This window comes from Littorina saxatilis, linkage group LG9, assembly GCF_037325665.1.
Source record: "Littorina saxatilis isolate snail1 linkage group LG9, US_GU_Lsax_2.0, whole genome shotgun sequence".
NCBI lineage: Eukaryota > Metazoa > Mollusca > Gastropoda > Littorinimorpha > Littorinidae > Littorina > Littorina saxatilis.
The window spans coordinates 28,946,543-28,968,049 of record NC_090253.1 but is presented as its reverse complement, the minus strand read 5'-3'; the positions used below and the strand labels follow the sequence as shown (position 1 = coordinate 28,968,049).

Below are 21,507 nucleotides of genomic sequence, written 5' to 3'. Positions count from 1 at the left end.
CCTTATCAGTCAATAAGTCCAAGGAGTAAATTGCTTCCTTGTAGCTTGTCATTTTTGAAATCTGTCAGTACTTTACTATACATCTCTAAAACAAAGAACCGCATGGATGTTAATTTTTCCGCAAACAGTGACTCGTGACTTTACGCTCGTCTCGCCAAATCATGTTGTGAACAGTGTCAGCATTCAGCATAATTAGGAGGCCGGATAAGAATGACTTGTCACGTATTGTAGTATTATCAATTGACATTTATTAGCGTGAATAAACGAAGTCCTTTTGAAGGTTAGTGCAGTGTGAACATGTCTAGAGTACTGCCTTGGCTGCCGACATCATCTTAACACATTGGACTGGGTGTGACTGCATGGTCGTGAATGGTTATTGGCCCTCTTCCCCGCCCGCGTCCCACTTGCCACGAAGAGAGTATACTTATGATAAAATATCATTGTATTCAATAGATGAATCTTTCATGCAGCTGCTACCTTTAACATAATCAATATTCAAACAAAAATGTAATACATTCTGGCACAATTCTTGTGCACTCAATGTATCCGCAGAGCCAAATACGTTGAAGCGACGTCAAACTTGTTCAGACTGTGCCAGTTTGTTTCAACGCATAATGTCCAGTCATTCTATGAATTCAACCATTACTTTCTTTGCCTCCGTCTCTGAAAGTGAGTGGGGGAGACCTCCAAGAAAGTAAAAGAACAGAGCAGTAGCCAGTTTATCCGTTCAAGACTGATATAAACGTAATCTGAAACTTCCACCTGTTTGCGGATAGATATCTTGATGTAAAAGTACTGAATGATTGTGTTTGATCAGGTTACAAGGGGCCCAGACCTGGTGCGAGGTATGCCGGGGGGGGGGGGGGGGGGACTTTGTGGCCAGCTTCCCTTGTAAATCTGAGAACGGCATGCAGATCAGAGAGAGAGAGAGAAAGAGACAGAGAGAGACAGAGAGCGAGAGATAGACGAAGAGAGAGAGCGAGACAGAGAGAGAGAGAGGCACACAGAGAGTGAGAGAGAGAGAGACACACACAGAGGGAGTAAAAGAGAGAGAGAGGCACAAAGAGAGAGACAGAAACAAAGAGAGAGGGGGGCACAGAGACAGAGAGAGAGAGGCACACAGAGAGTGAGAGACAGAGAGAGAGAGGGGGGCACAGAGACAGAGGCAGTGAGAGAGGGAGAGAGGCACAGAGACAGAGAGAGAGGGGCACAGAGACAGAGAGGCGCAGAGAGAGAGAGGGGGGGCACAGAGACAGAGAGGCACAGAGAGAGGGAGAGAGGCACAGAGAGAGAGAGAGAGGGGCACAGAGACAGAGAGGCACAGAGAGAGAGAGAGGGGGGCACAGAGACAGAGGCAGTGAGAGAGGGAGAGAGGCACAGAGACAGAGAGAGAGGGGCACAGAGACAGAGAGGCACAGAGAGAGAGAGAGGGGGGCACAGAGACAGAGGCAGTGAGAGAGGGAGAGAGGCACAGAGACAGAGAGTGAGAGAGAAAGGTGTGTGTTCCCTGACCAAGAGAGGTATAGTAGAGGTTAGTGTTCCCAGTGTCTGATCAATCTTTAAAATCACGTATGTGAAGCTTGGGTATATATGGATATATATAATCAGCAGGTGCCGGGGGGCTGTGAGAAAATCCGGCGTGGGATGATAGGCCTCATTTGTCACCTGGCTCACCTGTGGCTGTGGTTCTAGTGTGGAGAATCTCTGTATGTATATACCTTGACCCCTGTCCCTAGAGAAATGGTGATACAGAGTGTTTTACCCACTGCTATGTAATGTCGTTACTATGAATACGCACACGCACGCGCACGCACGCACGCACACACGCACAAACACGCACACACGCACGTACATACCTCTCTCTCTTTTGTTGCAAGGCCATGCTGATACCATTCGTATGAAGTGATTAGGCTATAGTTACACTGGCTTCTTACAACAGGTAGCACTGTAGACTGTCACAGTAAAGACATAATGATATCCTGCTTGGCGGAATTTAATGCATGTCCAGCTAGGTTCCTTGTCCTTGTTTGAGTCTTGTCCAGACAATCTCGCTCTTCTCTTTGCCCGGTGTCCGAGTGGCGTTGTTGTCCAACTTGTTTGAGTCTTGTCCAGACAATCTCGCTCTTCTTTGCCCGTTGTCCGAGTGGCGTTGTTGTCCAACTTGTTTGAGTCTTGTCCAGACAATCTCGCTCTTCTTTGCCCGGTGTCCGAGTGGCGTTGTTGTCCAACTCGTTTGAGTCTTGTCCAGACAATCTCGCTCTTCTTTGCCCGGTGTCCGAGTGGCGTTGTTGTCCAACTTGTTTGAGTCTTGTCCAGACAATCTCGCTCTTCTTTGCCCGGTGTCCGAGTGGCGTTGTTGTCCAACTTGTTTGAGTCTTGTCCAGACAATCTCGCTCTTCTCTTTGCCCGGTGTCCGAGTGGCGTTGTTGTCCAACTTGTTTTAGTTGATTGGACTTTAAAACGGCACAGTCCTAGCGATCTGAACAGTGTCCGAAGCATGTTTCTACGCACACAATAAAGTGGGTTTGGATATCGATAGAGATGTTTTGAACCAGCACTGTATCGCGTATGTTTCAGAAAGTTCGGTGTCTTTTCGCAACTACTTTGTTTCAATATCTGCTATAAGTCTTTTAGTGCTGCACGCGATGTAGATTGTAGTGTTTCCTGGGAGGCAGGTGTGTGTGTGCGGGTTTGGGTGTGTCAGTGTGTGTGTGTGGAAAGAGTATTTTATCGGCACCCTCGATGCAGAATGCTGGACCGGTAAAACCTTGTTCTTCATATTTTTACCCTGTTCGTTTTCAATAACCATTGTGTTCCAAAGCGGGAGATGAACCAAATCTCGACTGGAGAAGAACGCTCCAATAGTCCAGATCCCCCCCCCCCCCCCCACCCCCTTCTGACAAGAGACATAATTCAACCATTACTGAAAGCCTAAAACATACCATAATCTGTTTCGGTGCGAACCGAATAATATATATGGCAGAATGTGTCTCTCTGAAACCTGAAGAGTTTCAACACCGTTCGGTTCCCACGAATTATGACACATGTCACGAGACACGTCCGGCGTAAAATGGCAGAGTTCGCCAGCTTTAGCTGTCGTCCGTAATTGTAAATGAACCCAGTTCTCAACCCAAGGTCTTAACAACATTTACATCATGCACGCTGTACTCTCCTTTTAAGACAAACCACAGTGGCGCAGTGGCGTGGTGGTAAGACGTCGGCCTCCTAATCGGAAGGTCGTGAGTTCGAATCCCGGTCGCTGCCGCCTGGTGGGTTAAGAGTGGAGATTTTTCCGATCTCCCAGGTCAACTTATGTGCAGACCTGCTAGTGACTTAACCCCCTTCGTGTGTACACGCAAGCACAAGACCAAATGCGCACGGAAAAGATCCTGTAATCCATGTCAGAGTTCGGTGGGTTATGGAAACACGAAAATACCCAGCATGCCTACTCAACGCAAGCGGAGTGAAGCTGACTATGCTCTCAGAGTATAGTGTGGGGAACCCAAATGGGCAAAACGAGCTCACACGTAACCAGACAATTCTGGAACGATGAAGAAGAAGAAGACCAACCACACACACACACACACACACACACACAACACACACACTCACATACAACACACACATACACTGCGAAATCAGAAAGGAGGTCTTTAAACAGAGCTTATGAACAGAGAATAAACAGAACACTGAAGAAAACAGTGGCCTTAAATAGGGCTGATGGGGTCTATGTCGACCAAAAGAGTGGGATTCCCTGTAGGTGGAGTTCCTGGAGGGGGATTCCCTGTATACAGGGAATACCACAGGATTTAGTTCCTGTAGCGTGTCGCTGATATCGCTGAAAGTCAATTGATGCTTGGCGACATCGGTAGAATTTGATGTTTTTCAATCTTTTTTGATATTTCTTAGAAATTCGAGTATGGTTTGCAAGTTTTATTGAATCCCCCTCCAGGAACTCCACCTACAGGGAATCCCACTCTTTTGATCGACATAGACCCCATCAGCTTAAATAGGGGGAAGGGGGTGTCAGTCTTGAAAGGGGGTTTCATTGTAAAGAAGTGCAGAGTTATACGTTTTCGAAACTTGAAAGACTGTGTGGACTGATTTGATTTTTAATTTGATTGTTGTTGCTTTTTGGGTCCAGCGGACCATATAGGCCAAATCAGGACCCCAGGTGGACTGATTGCAAGTAGGCCTACAGATAACTTTCAAACATCAAGCTCGAAAAAAAAGTCAGTACCTTTGATGTAAACTACTTCAATACTGGACTGCTCTGACAATTTGACAATTTAACACGGAAACTCTGCTATCAAGCAGAGTATACTTACTACAGTGGAACCCACCTATTAAGACTCCCCTATTTAAGACTCCCCCTATTTAAGACTCCCCTATTTACGACTGCCTCTATTTAAGACTCCCTGCCTTTTACGATCTTCTTTTCTTAGACTTTTTGTTCATAACATTTGTAAATTTACCCCCCATTTTTAAGACCCCCTCCTTTTTAAGACCTGATTTTCTTACATTTTTAGGGGTCTTAAAAGGGGCCTTCCACTGTATTTACAAATCCTCCCACGGGAGCGAATTATTAGATAGAGAGATAGATAGGTGAGTGATTATGATTGAGAACATCGTCTCCTGAGGGTGTTGTAGGTTGATGTTTTTGACGGATGAGGCGACTTAAAATCTCGCACGATATCAGTTTCCTGTGTCAAGTGGTGCAAGTGAGATTAGGTAGTGAATTAGAGCGTGTCGGGTTCAAGTTTGTTTGTGTGTGGGTGGTGGTGGTGGTTGGGTGTGTGTGTGGGAGGGTGGGTGAGTGGGAGGGTGGGTGTGTGTGTGTATGTATGTATGTGTGTGTGCAGAGGGGGTTGGCGGGTGGTGGGAAAGGTGTGTGTATACTCACATTGTAGGACACACAACACACACACACACACACACACACACACACACACCACACACACACCACACACCGGGCACACACACACACACACACACACACACACACACACACACACACACACACACACACACACACACACACACCAAAAGCGAGAGAGACCCTTTAGACTTCAGATAATAGCACCTCTGTTGGTTAGAGCTGGCATTAATACCTGCATACCCGCCAGTATATACTTACACACATGTATCAGTTTCACAGAAACTAGGGCAGCTACTGCGACATCTTGTAGAGGATTAACATTTCTCAAATATTTGCATATTAAAAACATCTCTCTCTCTCGCTCTCTCTCTCTCTCTCTCTCTCTCTCTCTCTCTCTCTCTCTCTCTCTCTCTCTCTCTCTCTCAAACCCCCCCCCCCCCCAATCCATCCTCACACTAGCATAGTCATCTGTTACTTATTCTTTAACGCGTTTATAAAGATAGAAAGTTGAAGTGCTTTATGAAATTTAACACCAAAATGAAAGGTTCTCTTCCCACACAGCTTAGTAACATTTTTGTTTGTTTGTTTAATTGTTTGTTTGTTTGTTTGTAATCAAAGAAATAACAGGCATTGCAAGACTGCATTTACGAGCTGGCAAAAATATGTCCTTCTTTGAAACTGATAGCGTTGGTTTAAACAAGATTTTATTAATGAAATACAGGGTGGCATGTATATACGATATAAACATTTGTGGCCACACAACAAGCTAAGCTTATATTAAGTGTGGTTATAAATATGTACATCTAGATAGGAATTGTTATTTCACGTTATGTCAAGGTCATAGAATCACTTATACCCTTATGAGAACGCAAGACAGACAAGATACAATTTTTACACACACACACAAAAAAGAGGGAAAAAAAATGCAGCAAAATAATTAGAGGATGTGACAGAGGACGGGAAGGACTGCAATATCGGGGAGATCCCGGGGGAGGAGGGTGTGTGTGTGTGTGTGGGGGGGGGGGGTGGGGGGTCAGAGAGACGATGAGAGACTTTCACAGACTTGCTAGATCAATGCTACTGCAGCAGCAAAATTTCATTTACATTGTCGTACAAACTAATTAAGCTGAGGTTAGTCATGTGAATACACAGAAAAACCTTTAATAAAAAGATTTACTCAAAACTTGACCTTCAGTAAAAACGTAAAACAGCATGACCTGCCAATAATCAAATACTGGATCATTGACATGGTGACCACAGGGTAATCAAAATCTATCACTTAACCTTATAAAGCTATGTACCTTTTCGAATATTTCAATGTTTTCGGTAAAACGTAGGTTTGGCAGACCAAACAATAAACATTGTACATTTTGATGATCATTCGGTAATGTGTGTATAGTTAGTCTTCGGACATCATCGTAATTACTACAAAATAATAAATAAACTGATAGCGTTGCGTGAGGTTTTTTTTAGAGGTCTTTTTACGTGTTCACAGTTTTGGTGGAAACAATTAATTTTGTCAGAAAGTGCATTTTCAGTGGCGAGAAAGTCGTTTGCGAAGTGGATTCTGTCGCTTTAAATTATTTACTTTGTGCTCAGTACTTTAAAGAGGTGGGAGAGAAACTTTGCAGCCCTGACTTTGGCCAATGTAGATGTCAACACCTGATGCATCTCTTATCCATTTACATTTTTTATGAATGTTTTGTGAAAGCATCTGGCGTTTGGAGGAGAGAGGGGTGGGGTGTCGCTTCAAGTTATTGCAAGCACCTTTACTTCCAGAGGCTGCAGACAAAGGAAGTGGCACTTTACCTTGACATGCCTGTCAAGTCGACTTACCGTTGTGGCGTAAACTGAGACGCAACAACAAAAAAGATAAGATCAAGAGAGATAGACAGAGACAGAGAGAGACAGAGAGAGACTGGCAGCTTATTTAGTTTGGTCAGGATGAGGGGGAAAGAAACACAATGAGAAAGATTCTTGATAAATAAATACAGCTCAAATGAAACAAACGTTTGGTAACTTGTCTTTCACTCACATACACACACACACACATACACACAGACACACACACACACACACACACACACACACACACACACACACACACACACACACACACACACACACACACAAGTCAGAATTTTTCCCGTAGAGCAAAAACTTATTTGCTCCAAGAATATTTCCCATTTTCGTGCTTGGGATGCTTCTGACACTGTAAAGGTGCAGTTTGTCATGCTTTCTACACCCTTTTCTGTTTGTCACATTCTTTTCTTTTTTTGTTGTTTTTGTTGCATTTTGCATTTTCTTCACAAAAATTCGTTTCAGAGAAGGGCCCCTGAGCGTTTTACAAAGAATGTAACAAGCACATACGTCTGTTTTCAGTACGCACTATACTCTGTTGCTGCATACAATACCCCTCAGGGATAGCAGCGCCAGTTTCCTTGAGACAATACCCAAGAACACTAAGTAATAGCTAACAAATAGAAAGACAAACAGAAACAAGAAATTCCTCCGAGGTAGGAAAAACACCCCCGTCAAAGGGAAATAACCTTCTCAGTTGGTGGCAGTGACTGAGTGAGAATGGTTATTTCCCTTTGACCATTAAGATGTCCCTCTATAAGTCCTTGTAGAATCTTAATCCACCAATAACTCCCTAACCGTGTGTTTGACTGGTCCCAATTTTTGTAAGGACCGTCTCAGGAATGTATAGAACCTGTTCACCAAGTTTGGTGACGATCGGTCCGTTCATTCTTGAGATCTATATGCGAACACAAACAAACAAACAAGCACATGGACCGAATCCTATGCACACCCCTATACCGGGGGTGTAATAACCAACAAGAATACGGGACAGAAATTGAGAGAAGGTGTGTGAGAGACAGAGAGGGGGGAAGGGATACCATGACTCTGAATACGAACTGGCTTTCGATTGAGTGTCCTTGCGTGTAAATCCGACATGTAATTTAATGCGAAATAGATTCATGCAAAGTGCATTGAGTGCGTCAACAACATCATGAAGGTTTTTTTCGGTACTTGTTTTGTTACTGAAATGACTCACGTAGGCAATGTGGATCATTCCTTTCTTCATTGTGACATGCCCTTTAGTTAGCTTGCGTGCGTGCGTCTCTGTGTGTGTGTTTGTGTGTGTTTGTGTGTGTGTTCTCTCTCAATAAGGATGTCGATGGGGGGGGGGGGGGGGTAAAGACAGACAGTGAGAGCGGAGAAAGAACCCCCTTTTATTCCTGCTTCGTTATCAACCCGGACAACAGGGAGGGTGGTTGGGAGAGAGATTGGCAAAATAATCACATTGCACTGGACGCATAGCTTATACACACTGCACTGAGCGACCTGAGATTAACTGATTTATCTAAAGACCAGATATAACACGCCTGCATGCTTCACTGAACGAGGCTTGTGCGCAAAGAGCATAATTGTAAAGTTATGATATTGCGCTATATAAATGCTCATTTATTATTATTATTATTATTATTATTATTATTATCTTTCAGTTCATTTTCATTTTCATTTTCATTACTTTATTGTCCCATCGCTGGGAAATTCGGGTCGCTTCCTCCCAGTGGAAAGCTAGCAGCAACGGAGTCGCGCTACCCAGGTGTCTGCGTGTTTAGGTGTATTCAGCCACCTGCACTTATGGCAGAATGACCAAGGTCTTTTACGTGCCATTGTGATGACACGGGGGTGGGACATGGCTTCCGTCTCTGGGTCTGCACATAAAGTTGACCCGTGTCCGTCCCGGCCCGAATTCGAACCTGCGACCTTCCGATCACAAGTCCAGTGCTCTACCAACTGAGCTGAGTTGGAAGTTATTGTGTGACACACTTTTACTGTTGAAGTCACTGTCCTTCCCGTGTAAACGATTCGGCTCACCAACTTTGATAAAGTCAGGCGCTGGGCATTTACATGAAATAAAATCATACCTCCACTTCGACACGTACCAAAAATCAACACCCTCGGTGCTTTCCGTACAAAGTGACTGAATTCAATTTCTTTAGGCGGGTCAATGTACGAAATTAGTTAACCCCAAAATTCCCACTCTGCATGGAATGCAGTCAAGATGCTGAATTCTGGTATGAGTTCAAGTGGAGGGATTGTCTTACTGCATATAAAATCCTCCAGGGGCGGATGTGGGATAGTAAGCCAATCTGCATCACGGGAAGGACTATGGTTTTAATGCGCGAAATTCCTATATGCGTATCAACAGTTAAATCGCAATCTTCGTCGCCATTTATCATTTTCCTCGCGCCCCCTAATTGGCGTAGAGGCGCGTCCCCCGGGTGGTGGATGGGGGAGCCTTCTCTACTAACTTCTGAGAGAAGGTCGCATCACTCTCGATGCCGTGAACCTAATTAGGATCTTTTTCTTGTTTCTTCTCTATTTCTGCCTCCCCAAAGTCCTTTTACTTTCCTTTTCTCACCCATACAATTCTTCACTTATTACCCTTGTTAAGTGGTTCTTGTATAGAATATAGTCAATGTTTGTAAAGATTTTAGTCAAGCAGTATGTAAGAAATGTTTAGTCCTTTGTGCTGGAAACTTGCATTCTCCCAGTAGGGTCATATATTGTACTACGTTGCAAGCCCCTGGAGCAATTTTTTTATTAGTGCTTTTGTGAACAAGAAACACTTAACAAGTGGCTCTATCCCATCTCCCCCCTTTCCCCTATCCCATCTCCCCCCTTTCCCTCGTCGCGATATAACCTTCGTGGTTGAAAACGACTTTAAACACCAAATAAAGAAAGAAAGATTTATCATTTTAAAACCATAAAAGATTACTTCTAGGGTTGAACAATTACATTTTGTTGTGAGCCTCCGGTTTCAGCTTTTTTTGTGTGAGCTCAAAACGTGTTCTCTATTCAGCAAGCGACAAAAGTGCTACATGCTGCACTGCAAAATCGGCCGTTTATGTTACGGCAAGAGAATCGCTTCATTTTTGGTATCCGCATGTCGTCTGTGTGTTTGTCACGTAGAATCAATTTACCCAGGCTTGTGTTACCTGTGGTGTTTTTATGTTCTCTCCTATGAGTTGTATTTTGTTGAAGTACATACTTGTTCTACCTCTTTATTCTGTTCTTCACTGTTTAAGTTTAAGTGTTGCAGACACTGAGAGAGAGAGAGAGAGAGAGAGAGAGAGAGAGAGAGAGAGAGAGAGAGAGAGAGAGAGAGAGAGAGAGCGAAATGGGGGGGGGGGTTATGGGAGGAGCGGGAGAGCGTGTTTTTGTGCGTGCGTGTGTTTGTTTGTGCGTCCGGCAGTGTGTGTGTGTGTGTGTGTGTGTGTGTGTGTACTTCTGCTTTCACTACTGGAAAAGAGGGAGGGATTGAGGAGCGACATGAATAGGAAAAACAACAACAGCGAATTGCTGGTAAAGGATCGAGAGCCACTGTGACTAATTTTTTTTCTGTTAGTTTGTCACTTCTTTTTTTTTTTTTTTGGGGGGGGGGGGGGGGGGGACTTTGCCTGCCAAGCGACCAACACAACACAACCTTAACCTCAGCAAACAAACAGCGGTGGGGACAAACTGTGTGCAGGTTTGCGATAGCGGTTTAAACTCATTCGACACTAATGAACGCCCGAAATTTAACACCTGGCTTTTGCAAGAGACGGAATCCGGGAGGTGACGCTTGTGTGTGCTCGAGATTAAAGATCTGTTGTCAGTCTTTGTTTTTGTTTCCAAGGGGCATGCAAATAATCACCGACACGATGACAGATGAAATAGTGATGGTGGGGGACATTTTTGCAAACACGAAAAGAATTGAATCAAACAAAGTACATAATTATAGGAAGGTTGAATTTTACTCCAAAACTGACTTGTTGAATGTAATGTACTCTAAAGTGCATCCAAAAACTTAGTAAGCATGCTCGTAAAAGCTTTAAAAATAAACGTTTATTGCAGAAAGGTGTTGTTGTTTTGTTGTTCTTTTTTTTTTTTTTTTTTGGGGGGGGGGGGGGGTGTCTCACGCGCATAAACACAAAATGGAAGACACAGTCATTTGGTGTGACCTGTTGTTAGTTGTTGTAACTGCAATTTCAGTGATCAGTCATTTGCAGTACTACACTAAGATTCGAGCCAAATGGTTTAAACTGTAAAAAGAATCGTAATTGTTTGGCGACTTTATTGTTGTTTATTGTGTGACATTGTTTACATTGTAACTGTAACTGCATTAGTCTTTTTACATTTAGTCAAGTTTTGACTAAATGTTTTAACATAGAGGGGGAATCGAGACGAGGGTCGTGGTGTGTGTGTGTGTGTGTGTGTGTGTGTCTGTGTCTGTGTCTGTGTCTGTGTCTGTGCGTGTGTGTGTGTAGAGCGATTCAGACTAAACTACTTGACCGATCTTTATGAAATTTGACATGAGAGTTCCTGGGAATGATATCCCCGGACGTTTTTTTCATTTTTTCGATAAATACCTTTGATGACGTCATATCCGGCTTTTTGTAAAAGTTGAGGCGGCACTGTCACACCCTCATTTTTTAATTAAATTGATTGAAATTTTGGCAAAGCAATTTTCGACGAAGGCCGGGGTTTGGTATTGCATTTCAGCTTGGTGGCTTAAAACCTAATGAGTGAGTTTGGTCATTAAAAATCGGAAACTTGTAATTAAAATTATTTTTTTATCAAACGATCCAAAAACAATTTCATCTTATTCTTCGTCATTTTCTGATTCCAAAAACATATACATATGTTACATTTGGATTAAAAACAATCTCTGAAAATTAAAAATATAAAAATTATGATCAAAATTAAATTTCCGAAATCGATTTAAAAACAATTTCATCTTATTCCTTGTCGGTTCCTGATTCCAAAAACATATAGATATGATATGTTTGGATTAAAAACACGCTCAGAAAGTTAAAACGAAGAGAGGCACAGAAAAGCGTGCTATATGCAGCACAGCGAAACCACTACCGCGCTAAACAGCTTCGTCAGTTTCACTCCGTTTTGCACAAGCGGCGGACTACGGTCTTTGTAAAAAAAACATGCAGTGCGTTCAGTTTCATTCTGTGAGTTCCACAGCTTGACTAAATGTAGTAATTTCGCCTTACGCGACTTGTTATTAAGTATTATCAACTTGAACAGGTAGCGAAAATTATCAAATTTGGTTGGTCGAATGCGATTTTTGAAAACAAACAAAATTAAAGCTACTAGGGGATTTTTTTTAATCAAATTTAACATTGTCATAGTAAAAAAAAAATGCAACTCTGTCAGGATGTTGATTTTCGCTACGTGTCCACATGGTGGGATGGTCTTCCCCCATGTGAAAACTTGGCCAGATGATATGATATGAGCCGAAGCGTTTTACATGGGAAAGAGTGTGCCTTGAAGCTTACAGTGGGTCACTTATTCTGCAAACCAACAGCTGGTACTCCAATTTCAACATCTACGTGAACGATCCTTTACTTGTAGGCTGGGTCTTCACAACAAAATGGGTGGATTTGAACTGGGTTCAGTACGCAGTTACTCTTTTTTCTTTAAACAGTAGGAAGGAGTGCTGCTACCGAAAAACACGAGTTGAGAGCAGAGATTGAGAGGGATTACCGAGACAATGCACCAGAATGTCAATGATAGGCTGTCTCGGCCAACGAGAGTTCATTCTCCGCACGAGATCACACAGATAATGCCCCTCCGCTGGCTGCCATGTTTCCTATTGTGTTCAAGTGTAAACTTTGTGGTTAGTAGCGGTTTGCATTCCTCCCAGAGTAACTGACTTGTGTCAGGCGAAAAGAAGCGAGGAATTCGGCGAAGGGTTGGTCAAAATAAATTAATTGTAAGGGGTATTAGGTACACAAAGGGGTTGCGCGGTCCCTTGACGTAAAATGGCTAACGAAGGAAGAATGATCCACTCTTTGCTGGCCGGATTTTTTGTCTTCTTTGGGGGAACAGATGGAGGGGGAGGGGGGGGTGGTTGTTTTTGGAATTATATATTCTTTGGGGGACGGATGCAAGGGGGGGGGGAGGAGTGGTGGTGGTGTTTTGGGGACAAATGATATAAAGGCCAGCGTTTGGTCAAGCACTGCATTTCCCTTTGCGGGTAATTTTAGTGACGAGAGCTATACAGGTTCAAGACCGTCTGTTTTAGTCAGTAGATTGAGGAAATGGTGTTGCAGAATAGTATCTAGGTTCTTGCGAGAAGGCACGGCGAAATAATGTCATGACTGAAATATCTGATTGGAGTGAATTGTTTTGGTGAAATTCCGAAGGGACTTCGTGGTGTATGGACGTTTTGAGCAAAATCATCTTCTGTGTTAAAAAAAATAGACAAACAGTGTAATCCGTTGTGTTGCAAAGTGTTGTGTTTTTTGTAAAACGAGAATCAAAATCAATCGCCAACAGCAAAGACAGAGAAAAATAAGAGAAGTTCCTGTATGTTCAAACAGTTCTTAAGACTTCTAGACGGAAAATCCCTGTCATACTATTTATCAGAAGAAGAAAACCTGTCTGCGGCAAGAACCGTCATCGGGTTTGAGTTTGAAGGATTCCTGCTTGTTCCAAAGCACTACAAAGCGGAAGGTTATCAGACACTGAATAATGCCGGGAGAAGAGTTTAACCCTGAAGAGTACGCTATCGGGGACCCCTGCCAGGAAACAAGAAGCGTCGAGGAGCGCTCTTCAGAACATCTGGTGGAATCGCCCCTACTAGGTAGTCCCCCTAGTTCTCCAGACCTGTCTTCAGAGGTATGTGTTCCAGACACCATTTATTACAAAATGAATGTTTTTCCCTCGTCAGGTGCAATACATATGATTCTGTTCCACACACCGACGTGCTTATAGTTTAGTTTATTTTGGCAATTTCGAATATTTTGTTGGCAGCAAGGATGCTGTCGATCGGAAGCAACCCGACATTGCATGCAGTTGAAGCGAAGATGTCAAGGAATGCATTTTGACGCTTGGTTACTAAAATGCGAGGAAAAGACCGTAGGAATGCCAAAGACACGTCTCGGGGCTTCAGCCACAATGGCCAGAGAAAGTGTCAGACCAGCATCTGTTTGAAGAACGTGTGACAAACAATTGTGTAAAAATTTACACCGTTGTGAGTTCAGGCCGTTAGCTAATGTCAAAGAGAACAGTCGACACAACCCAACACTGTTTCTCCTGTGTGGTCTTCTCCGCCCTCTGTTTTTTGGTGTCTCTCGCTCGATATCTGTCTGTCTGTCTGTCCTTCTCTCTCTCGCTCTCTGCCTGTGTGTGTGTGTGTGTGTGTGTGTGTCTGTCCTTCTCTCTTTCGCTTTGTCCGTCTGTCTGTCTCTCCAAAGAAATACAATACGTTTGCTTGTCGTGTTTTTGCAACTTTAATTTGTTTCTTTTTCGTCGTCGTCGTTGTTGTTGTTGGTGTAGGTGGTGGTGGTGGTAGTGTTAATAATATATTCCTTTTAAATTATTTCTCCTGTTTCTGCTACTTTACACCCTTCTCTCTCTCTCCCCCCTCTCTCTCCCCCCCCCCCCCTCTCTCTCTCCCCCCCCCCCCTCTCTCTCTCTCTCAGTTTTTTGGCTGGGGTTGCTGTTTTTCCTGCGACTTCCATAACACCAAAAAACGTGTTACAGACCGTCTTTCTGGCCACTTGGCCATATTTGACCCCTGCCGTTTGATTTGTGTGTGTGTGTGTCCCTCCTTGTGCAAAGTTGACTTTGCGTTTAAAAGGTGTTCTTCGGGGAACAAGTGTCGCAAACATGTCAAAAGTCAAGAGGTTTAAGCCGACTCCAGTTGCGTCTGAGGTTGTATACGTGTGTGTGTGTGTGTGTGTGTGTGTGTGTGTGTGTGTGTGTTTGTGTGTGTGTGTGTGTGTGTGTTTTGTGTGTGTGTGTGGGGGGGGGGGGGTCACGGGGGTTAGAAGAGTCTAAAACGTGTTTAGGGAATTGACTGGAACTGCGGTGATTTTGAAATGGTTGTGATGTGAGCTTTTATGTGTTCTTTTCCTTTACTTTTCTTTTTTTTTCTTTTTCTTTTTTTTCCGTCGTGTTTGGTTCATTTTTGTGTGCTGTTTACAATCACACTGGACTAGTTTGAGAACTTGTGCACCTTTAAGCGGTTTTTGTTTTTTGTTTTTTTGAAATTAGGAACGAGAGCAGAGCGGCAGAGAGAGAGAGAGAGACAGAGACAGAGACAGAGACACGGAGAGAGAGAAAGAGACAGAGAGAGAAAGAGAGACAGAGACACAGAGGGAGAGAGAGAGAGAGAGAGAGTAGCGTAACCGGCTAAGGGGGGGTTAATTGGAATACTTGTTGTGGAAGATTAGCAGTTGTTAGGTTGAAGTGTTTAGGATGTGAAATTGGGTTTCTCTTTCTTGTACTTCTTTCCTTCATGTGTTGGATTTGTCCATCGTTTAGTAAGGCGCAACCAATAAAAAAATTTAAAAAATACATTCTCTCTCTCTCTCTCTCTCTCTCTCTCTCTCTCTCTCTCTCTCTCTCTCTCTCTCTCTCTCACTCTCTCTCACTCTCTCTCTCTCTCTCTCTCTCTCTCTCTCTCTCTCTCTCTCTCTCTCTCTCTCTCTCTCTCTCCACACCGACCATGAGTAGACCTACCCGACCCGTGTCCAGATAAACATTTCTGGGCCTCGGGTGGTTTACTCGGGGTAGGAGTGAAAAGGGTGGGTAATGTACCCGCCAAGCCAACCTTTTTGTTCTGGTTAAATACTCATTCAATTCCCTTTCTGTCAGTTTAAATGCTGTCGACGTTCTCACTTTTTTTCTAGATGGCTGACATCAAAGTGTCCCAAGATTATGTGTACATGGGTCACAAAATGTTATCTTCAGTTTCCCCCGTCGGGGTTACTCTCACCCGTGTGAAAACAAAAATGGATGTGATACGTGTTATGGCTATGTCGAGTTGAAAGGTAGAGAATTGAAGAGGAGAGGTTAATGGACGAACACGAGGCATACACACACGCACGCAGGCTCGTACGCACGCGCGCATACACGAACGCACGCACTCGCGCACACACGCACATATCAGGGGAAGTAGTCTGCTGTTTGTCCGTAATTTGAGGGGTTTTACAGTTTTATTCGGTCTGCCCGTTCGTCGCCGGGTCCGTCCGTCCGTCCGTCCGTCCGTCTGTCCGTCTGGCTGGCTATTTGTCTGTCTGTCTGTCTGTCTGTCTATCTGTCAGTATATGTTCAAAATGAGACGGCGAATTGGTTACAACCTTCCCGAGTTCCGGTCCTCATTATCTTCACCGATGAAGTAGCCCAATAAGCCTTCAACATGTTGAAATGATGAATTGAAATGTATTGTTTTTATTTGTGTGTGTGCAGGACGATGACGAGTTTATCGGGTTTGCCACGCTGCCCGACCAGGTTCACAGGAAGGCTGTGCGCAGAGGTTTCGATTTCACCCTTATGGTCGTCGGTCAGTATCACTTGTCCGTCTCTTGTGTGTGTGTGTCTGGGTCTGGCTCCGGGTCTGGGTCTCTGTGTGTGTGTGTGTCTTTGTCTGTCACTCTGTCTGTCGGTGTCTGACTGCATATCTTCCTTCCGCTCTGTGTCTATCTGTCACTCTGTCTGTGACTACTTGCCTTCTTTCCTCGATCTCGGTGTGTGTTTGTCTTGCTGTCTATGTATGTGTGCTTGTTCACAAAGCCGTCCTTCTCTTTGTGCGTGTGTTCCTGTCTGTCTTTCTTCGTCCATGTATATCGGTCGGTCTTTCCATGTTGGTGTGTGGTGTTTAGGGGGTCATTGTCTATTTGTTCTTTTATATCTCCCAGGACTTCTGATCAGCACCCAAACTACAAAAACATATCCCGTTTCATTTACTTCTGTTTATGTCGGTGGGTGGAATTTGCTGACCTTTGTACAAAGGGGAGAGACGATATCTTGTAACCTCCTGACGTCAAGAAGCTTAATTCAATTTCTATCTGACATTCACAGTTAAACGGTCAAAAGACGGGGGGGGGGGGGGGGGGAGAATGAAATAACTATTTTATCTATAGATCGCGCAGCGAGGTTTACCGAATGGCAGAATTACCACAAATTGCATTCCTCTGTATTCCATCCTCCCGCACCCACCCCCCCCCCTCTACTTTTATCGCCATCGTTATCAACAAGTTCAATTAACTGGAGGTGGACACGTGTCAACTAATGTCAATTGGAGGTCATCGGTTTGTCCTGGAAGTTTTGTCACAGCGGGATGGCTACCATGTTGTCTTTCTCTTGACAAAAAGCGAGTCTTTACTTACGTTTAGCGAAGATTAGGGCGCCCTACTTGGCAATGATGTTCTGGGTACAGTTGCATTTGCTGTTAGTATATAATTATACAGTGGAACCCCCCCTTTTAGCACCCCATAATTGAAGACTTCCTCTTTTTTAAGACCCTGTTTTCTCAGACTTTCTGCTCATGATATCTGTTTTAAGACTCCCTCCTTTTTAAAACCTGATTTTCTCGGATTTGTAAAGGTCTTAAAACGGAGGGTTCCACTGTAGAAGGGCTGCCATGCTTGTCCCGAGTCATGATTCAGCGCGGCGTTTCTTAGTCTCTGGCCATTTTCTTCTGTTAAAGAGGTCATGGAAGAATGATCACTGAGATTTCTTTTGTCGACTCTCTCTGCTTTGAGATGTCAGCTTTCTCCAGCTTCCTCGGGGTGCCTAGTGTTTTTTTTACTATTGTCCAGGAGGCACAGAGGAATAATGAAAGGGGGGGGGGGGTGTATGTTTAACTTTCAGTGCAAAAAAGACCGTCATGGGTGTGGAAGGATGTGGTCAATGAATTCTTAAGGTACAACTAAAATATATGCGCGCGATCTCGGATTTAGCCTCTCTACCAACGGAGCCATTGCGGATCTGGAGTGTTTATTTTTCAAGACTGTTGTTTCCCCCGATAATTGAACGGTCGAAAACAAAATGCTGATAATTATGTTTTAGTCTGTAGGCACCAGGAAGCATTTGGCATACTTTCATTCGATAGTAGCTAACCGCTTTAAACAAAAATCGTGTTTTGAACGTTTGCCCAAAGCACAGCCAGTCTTAGAATCTGAAAAGGGCCACATTTCATTTGAGGGGTATGATTTCCTACTCTGTGCAAGGGAGCAGTTATTTCTGCAAATTTTCGCTGTAGGCGAAGAGCGTTGCTCCTGAATTAGGGACACCTCTCTCTCTCTCTCTCTCTCTCTCCCTCTCTCCCTCCCTCTCTTCCTATCTCCCTCTCTTCCTCTCACCCTCCCTGTCTCTCTCTCCCTCCCCCCCCTCTCTCTCCCTCTCTCCCTCCCCCCCTCTCCTTCCCCCCCCTCTCTCTCTCTCTCTCTCTCTCTCTCTCTCTCTCTCTTTGTTGTTGTTGTTGTTGTTGTTGTTTGCACCCGTGTCGGGGTTTTGCTCGAGATGAACTGAAGAAATCTGTCTGCCATGGCATTTTCGGCATTTTCGGTTTGCCCAGCGGGGCATGAGTGACGTCATACAATGGGTGTCATGGTAAAGATCCGTGCGGACATTAACATGGACATCTCGCTCATGAACATGTCCACCGGAACTCTTGCTGATCTTTCCCTCTACCTTTCATTGTGGTCTGTTCTTACTGGTCTTTTGTTGTTGTTGTTCGTTTGTAATGGGTTTTCCGAGGAATGGAGGTGGGGTGAGATGGAAGAAGGAAGAGAGAATAGGGGGAGGGGGAGTGTGTGAAGAGAGAGAGTTTAGAGGTATGTTTCTGTCTGTCTTGTCTTGTCTTGTCTGTCTTGTCTTGTCTGTCTGCCTGGCTGGCTGGCTGGCTGGCTGGCTGTCTGTGTGTCTGTCCGTCTTGTCGGTCCATCTGTCTGTGTTCGTCTTTGTGTGTACATGATGTGCTTATGTGTACCAGTCTTTGAACACCTATGTGTATGTGTCTGTTTGTGTCTTGGTGTGCGTGTGTGTGTGCGTGCGTGGACGTGCGTGTGTGTGTGTGAAGGTGTGAGTCTCTCTCTTTCTCTCTCTCTCTCTCTCTCTGTCTCTGTCTCTCTCTCTATCTATCTCTCTCTCTCTCTCCCCCCCTCTCTCTCCCCCCCTCTCTCCCCCCCTCTAGTATGTACGCCCGCAAGCGCCCCGTCCTGCCGTACTTGTTTCAGAGTCTTTATTGTCTTTTTATGTGCATCCTTGTCTTTTTGCTACTGTTGTTTCTTACACGTGCTGTGTTTATTACACGGGAACAATCTTTGGTGGCCATTACTCATACCACAAAACATCATATGACTCATGTTCAAAATCCTCTTTTAGTTCAGTAGGAGTCCTGTACGTATAAGTTCTTATTGTTTTCGTGAAAAGTAAGGGGCATCTTCCAGTAGGTTAATGTAACTATCCTTCAAGTTAGACTTCTTGTATTTCAATTTTTTCAAAAATCAAAACAGAAAACGAAAAGAAAAACATTAAGAATGCGAAAGTGAGTGTCCCTGGTGCGACTGATGTTGTTGAATCATAGTGACAAAACAAAGTTCGCGTTCGGTGACTTGCTTACAAAAGAAAGTCGTTCAAGAAACTAAGCATTGACAGCAAGCATTAGTTGACAAGTTTGTGAATCTTCAACATCATTTGATCCTTGCCCGCAACGTGTGCACGAGGCTCAGAGTTTGTATCGAGATCTTGAACGAGCTTTTTTGCCCCTAATTACACACCTGTGACAAAAGCACAAAGGTCAAGCACGCCTGTGGTGCTTTAAGTTTCAGTCGGGATATCATATGGTTGGGCCTATTGGGAAATGTCACTGCAGAAGAACTGGATTTGGATTCGTAATATAAGATTTATAAGTTTGGATCCTCAATGTCAAATATTGTATAATTATATGTCACGATACTAAAAGTGAATAAAGTTTTGTTTAAACCAGAAGAACTGGTCGATCTGTCAGACGAAGCGAAGGACTTACACCAAAAGGACTGTAACTCTAAAGCATGAGTAGAGCCAAAGGCATGTTGATAGGCAAGAAAAAACAAGACCTTGTCATTTTTATCGTCATAGCACGTCACTTATACATTCCTGACTTTGTGTTTGAACTTGAAAGGGAAATCTGTGCATGGTATTGGAGGATGAAGGCGGGTGTATTTTGTTTGTTTGTTCGTTCATGGGCTGAAACTCCCACGGCTTTTACGTGTATGACCGTTTTTACCCCGCCATTTAGGCAGCCATACGCCGCTTTCGGAGGAAGCATGCTGGGTATTTTTGTGTTCCTATAACCCACCGAACTCTGACATGGATTACAGGATCTTTTTCGTGCGCACTTGGTCTTGTGCTTGCGTGTACACACGGGGGTGTTCGGACACCGAGGAGAGTCTGCCTGCACACAAAGTTGACTCTGAGAAATAAATCTCTCGCCGAACGTGGGGACGAACTGACGCTGACAGGCGGGTGTAGAAGAGGGATGGAGGCAGGGAAGGAGGTTTGAGAGGGTAGAGATTGACACATGAATGCCATTTTAGTGACGATTCAAGGACGTGTTTACTGTTGCATATTTTCTTGTGTACTCATGGTATTGAGTGTCCAGAATGTTCTCATAAAAAAAGTAGATGAGAACCCGAGAACCCAAAAATGCTAAGATGGCAGTGCATTCAGTCCCCCCCCCCCCCCTCCTCCTCCTTCTTCTTTTTCCGCATCCTAACCTTTTTGCAAAGACAGTCTAGTTAAACAATAAAATGATGTAGTAGTATCTCTTCAATGTCAAGCTTGTTTGCATATTTTATTTGTCCGAGATTTGCTGAGCTTGTACTCTTGCTTGAGTTTTTTTGGGGGGGACATTTGCCAGTAAACCCAATCAAACAATGCTGGTGTCTTAAGCTTTCAAGAAGAAGTTTACTTACAGTCATTTCCTTGAAAAGACAGATCAGCTTATCCTGTTGCTAAGAAGTGTTGAAACTCAGTTCGGGCTTCCGACTTAAAGCTCGCTGTACTGCAGTACAATACACGCACTTTAATTTCCTGTTTGCGCCTGATACATCATATGTACATTTTTCACATACATTTGTCCTGTTCCACTGAAGATAACTTCTTTTTTTTTAATTAAAAACACAAGCGTGCATACAGATGTAGGATACAGATGTAGGAACTGCGATAATTATGATATTCCTGTGTCAGCTAGCCTGCTATTATTTTTGATGTATAGTGTCATGAGTTGTTTCCTGAGTCAAGCACACGAAAGCATAAATTTATCAAAAAGTTCGCCTTTTGTTTTCATGCCCGTGCATACAAATGACGATAAATGGCAGACGGAACAGCAAGTTACACACACTTCGTCTTCACCAAGAAGTTGGCTAATGCGCCTGTATGCATTATCTTTATTTTTCTGTTGTGGTTCTGTATTAGAAAATGGAAACATAACATGGAAGAGTTGATTGATGATTTTGCTGGGCTCTCTCTCTCTCTCTCTCTCTCTCTCTCTCTCTCTCTCACGCACGCACACACACACGCAGGCTCACCCTTACACACACACTCACACACACACACACGCGGGAGTTTGCACCCGCACACTTTCAGGTGAATCAGATATTCCATTTTGAGCATACTGTGGAGCATACAGTAGTTAAGAAAAGATGCGTTTTACTCTGCCTCGGATAGTTCATACTGTATTCGGAACAAACAGTTTTTGTTCGAAATGCTTTGGAAAGAAAATAATCTAGACGAGATTATCAATGAAGAGTCAGTCTGCTGCAATATCTTCGCCATCTTGTCCC

The 21,507-nt window shown here is 43.9% G+C and overlaps 1 protein-coding gene across 7 annotated transcripts in view; it reads left to right on the top strand.

Moving 5' to 3' along the window:
* Window positions 1–21,507, top strand: part of LOC138975811 (septin-2-like) — a 176,260-nt gene that overhangs the window by 139,343 nt on the left and 15,410 nt on the right. For all 7 annotated transcript variants that reach the window (XM_070348570.1, XM_070348571.1, XM_070348572.1 and 4 more), the window contains one exon: window positions 16,148–16,241. In XM_070348570.1, the coding sequence (XP_070204671.1) occupies window positions 16,148–16,241 (94 nt within the window). The remainder of the gene's footprint in view (window positions 1–16,147; window positions 16,242–21,507) is intronic.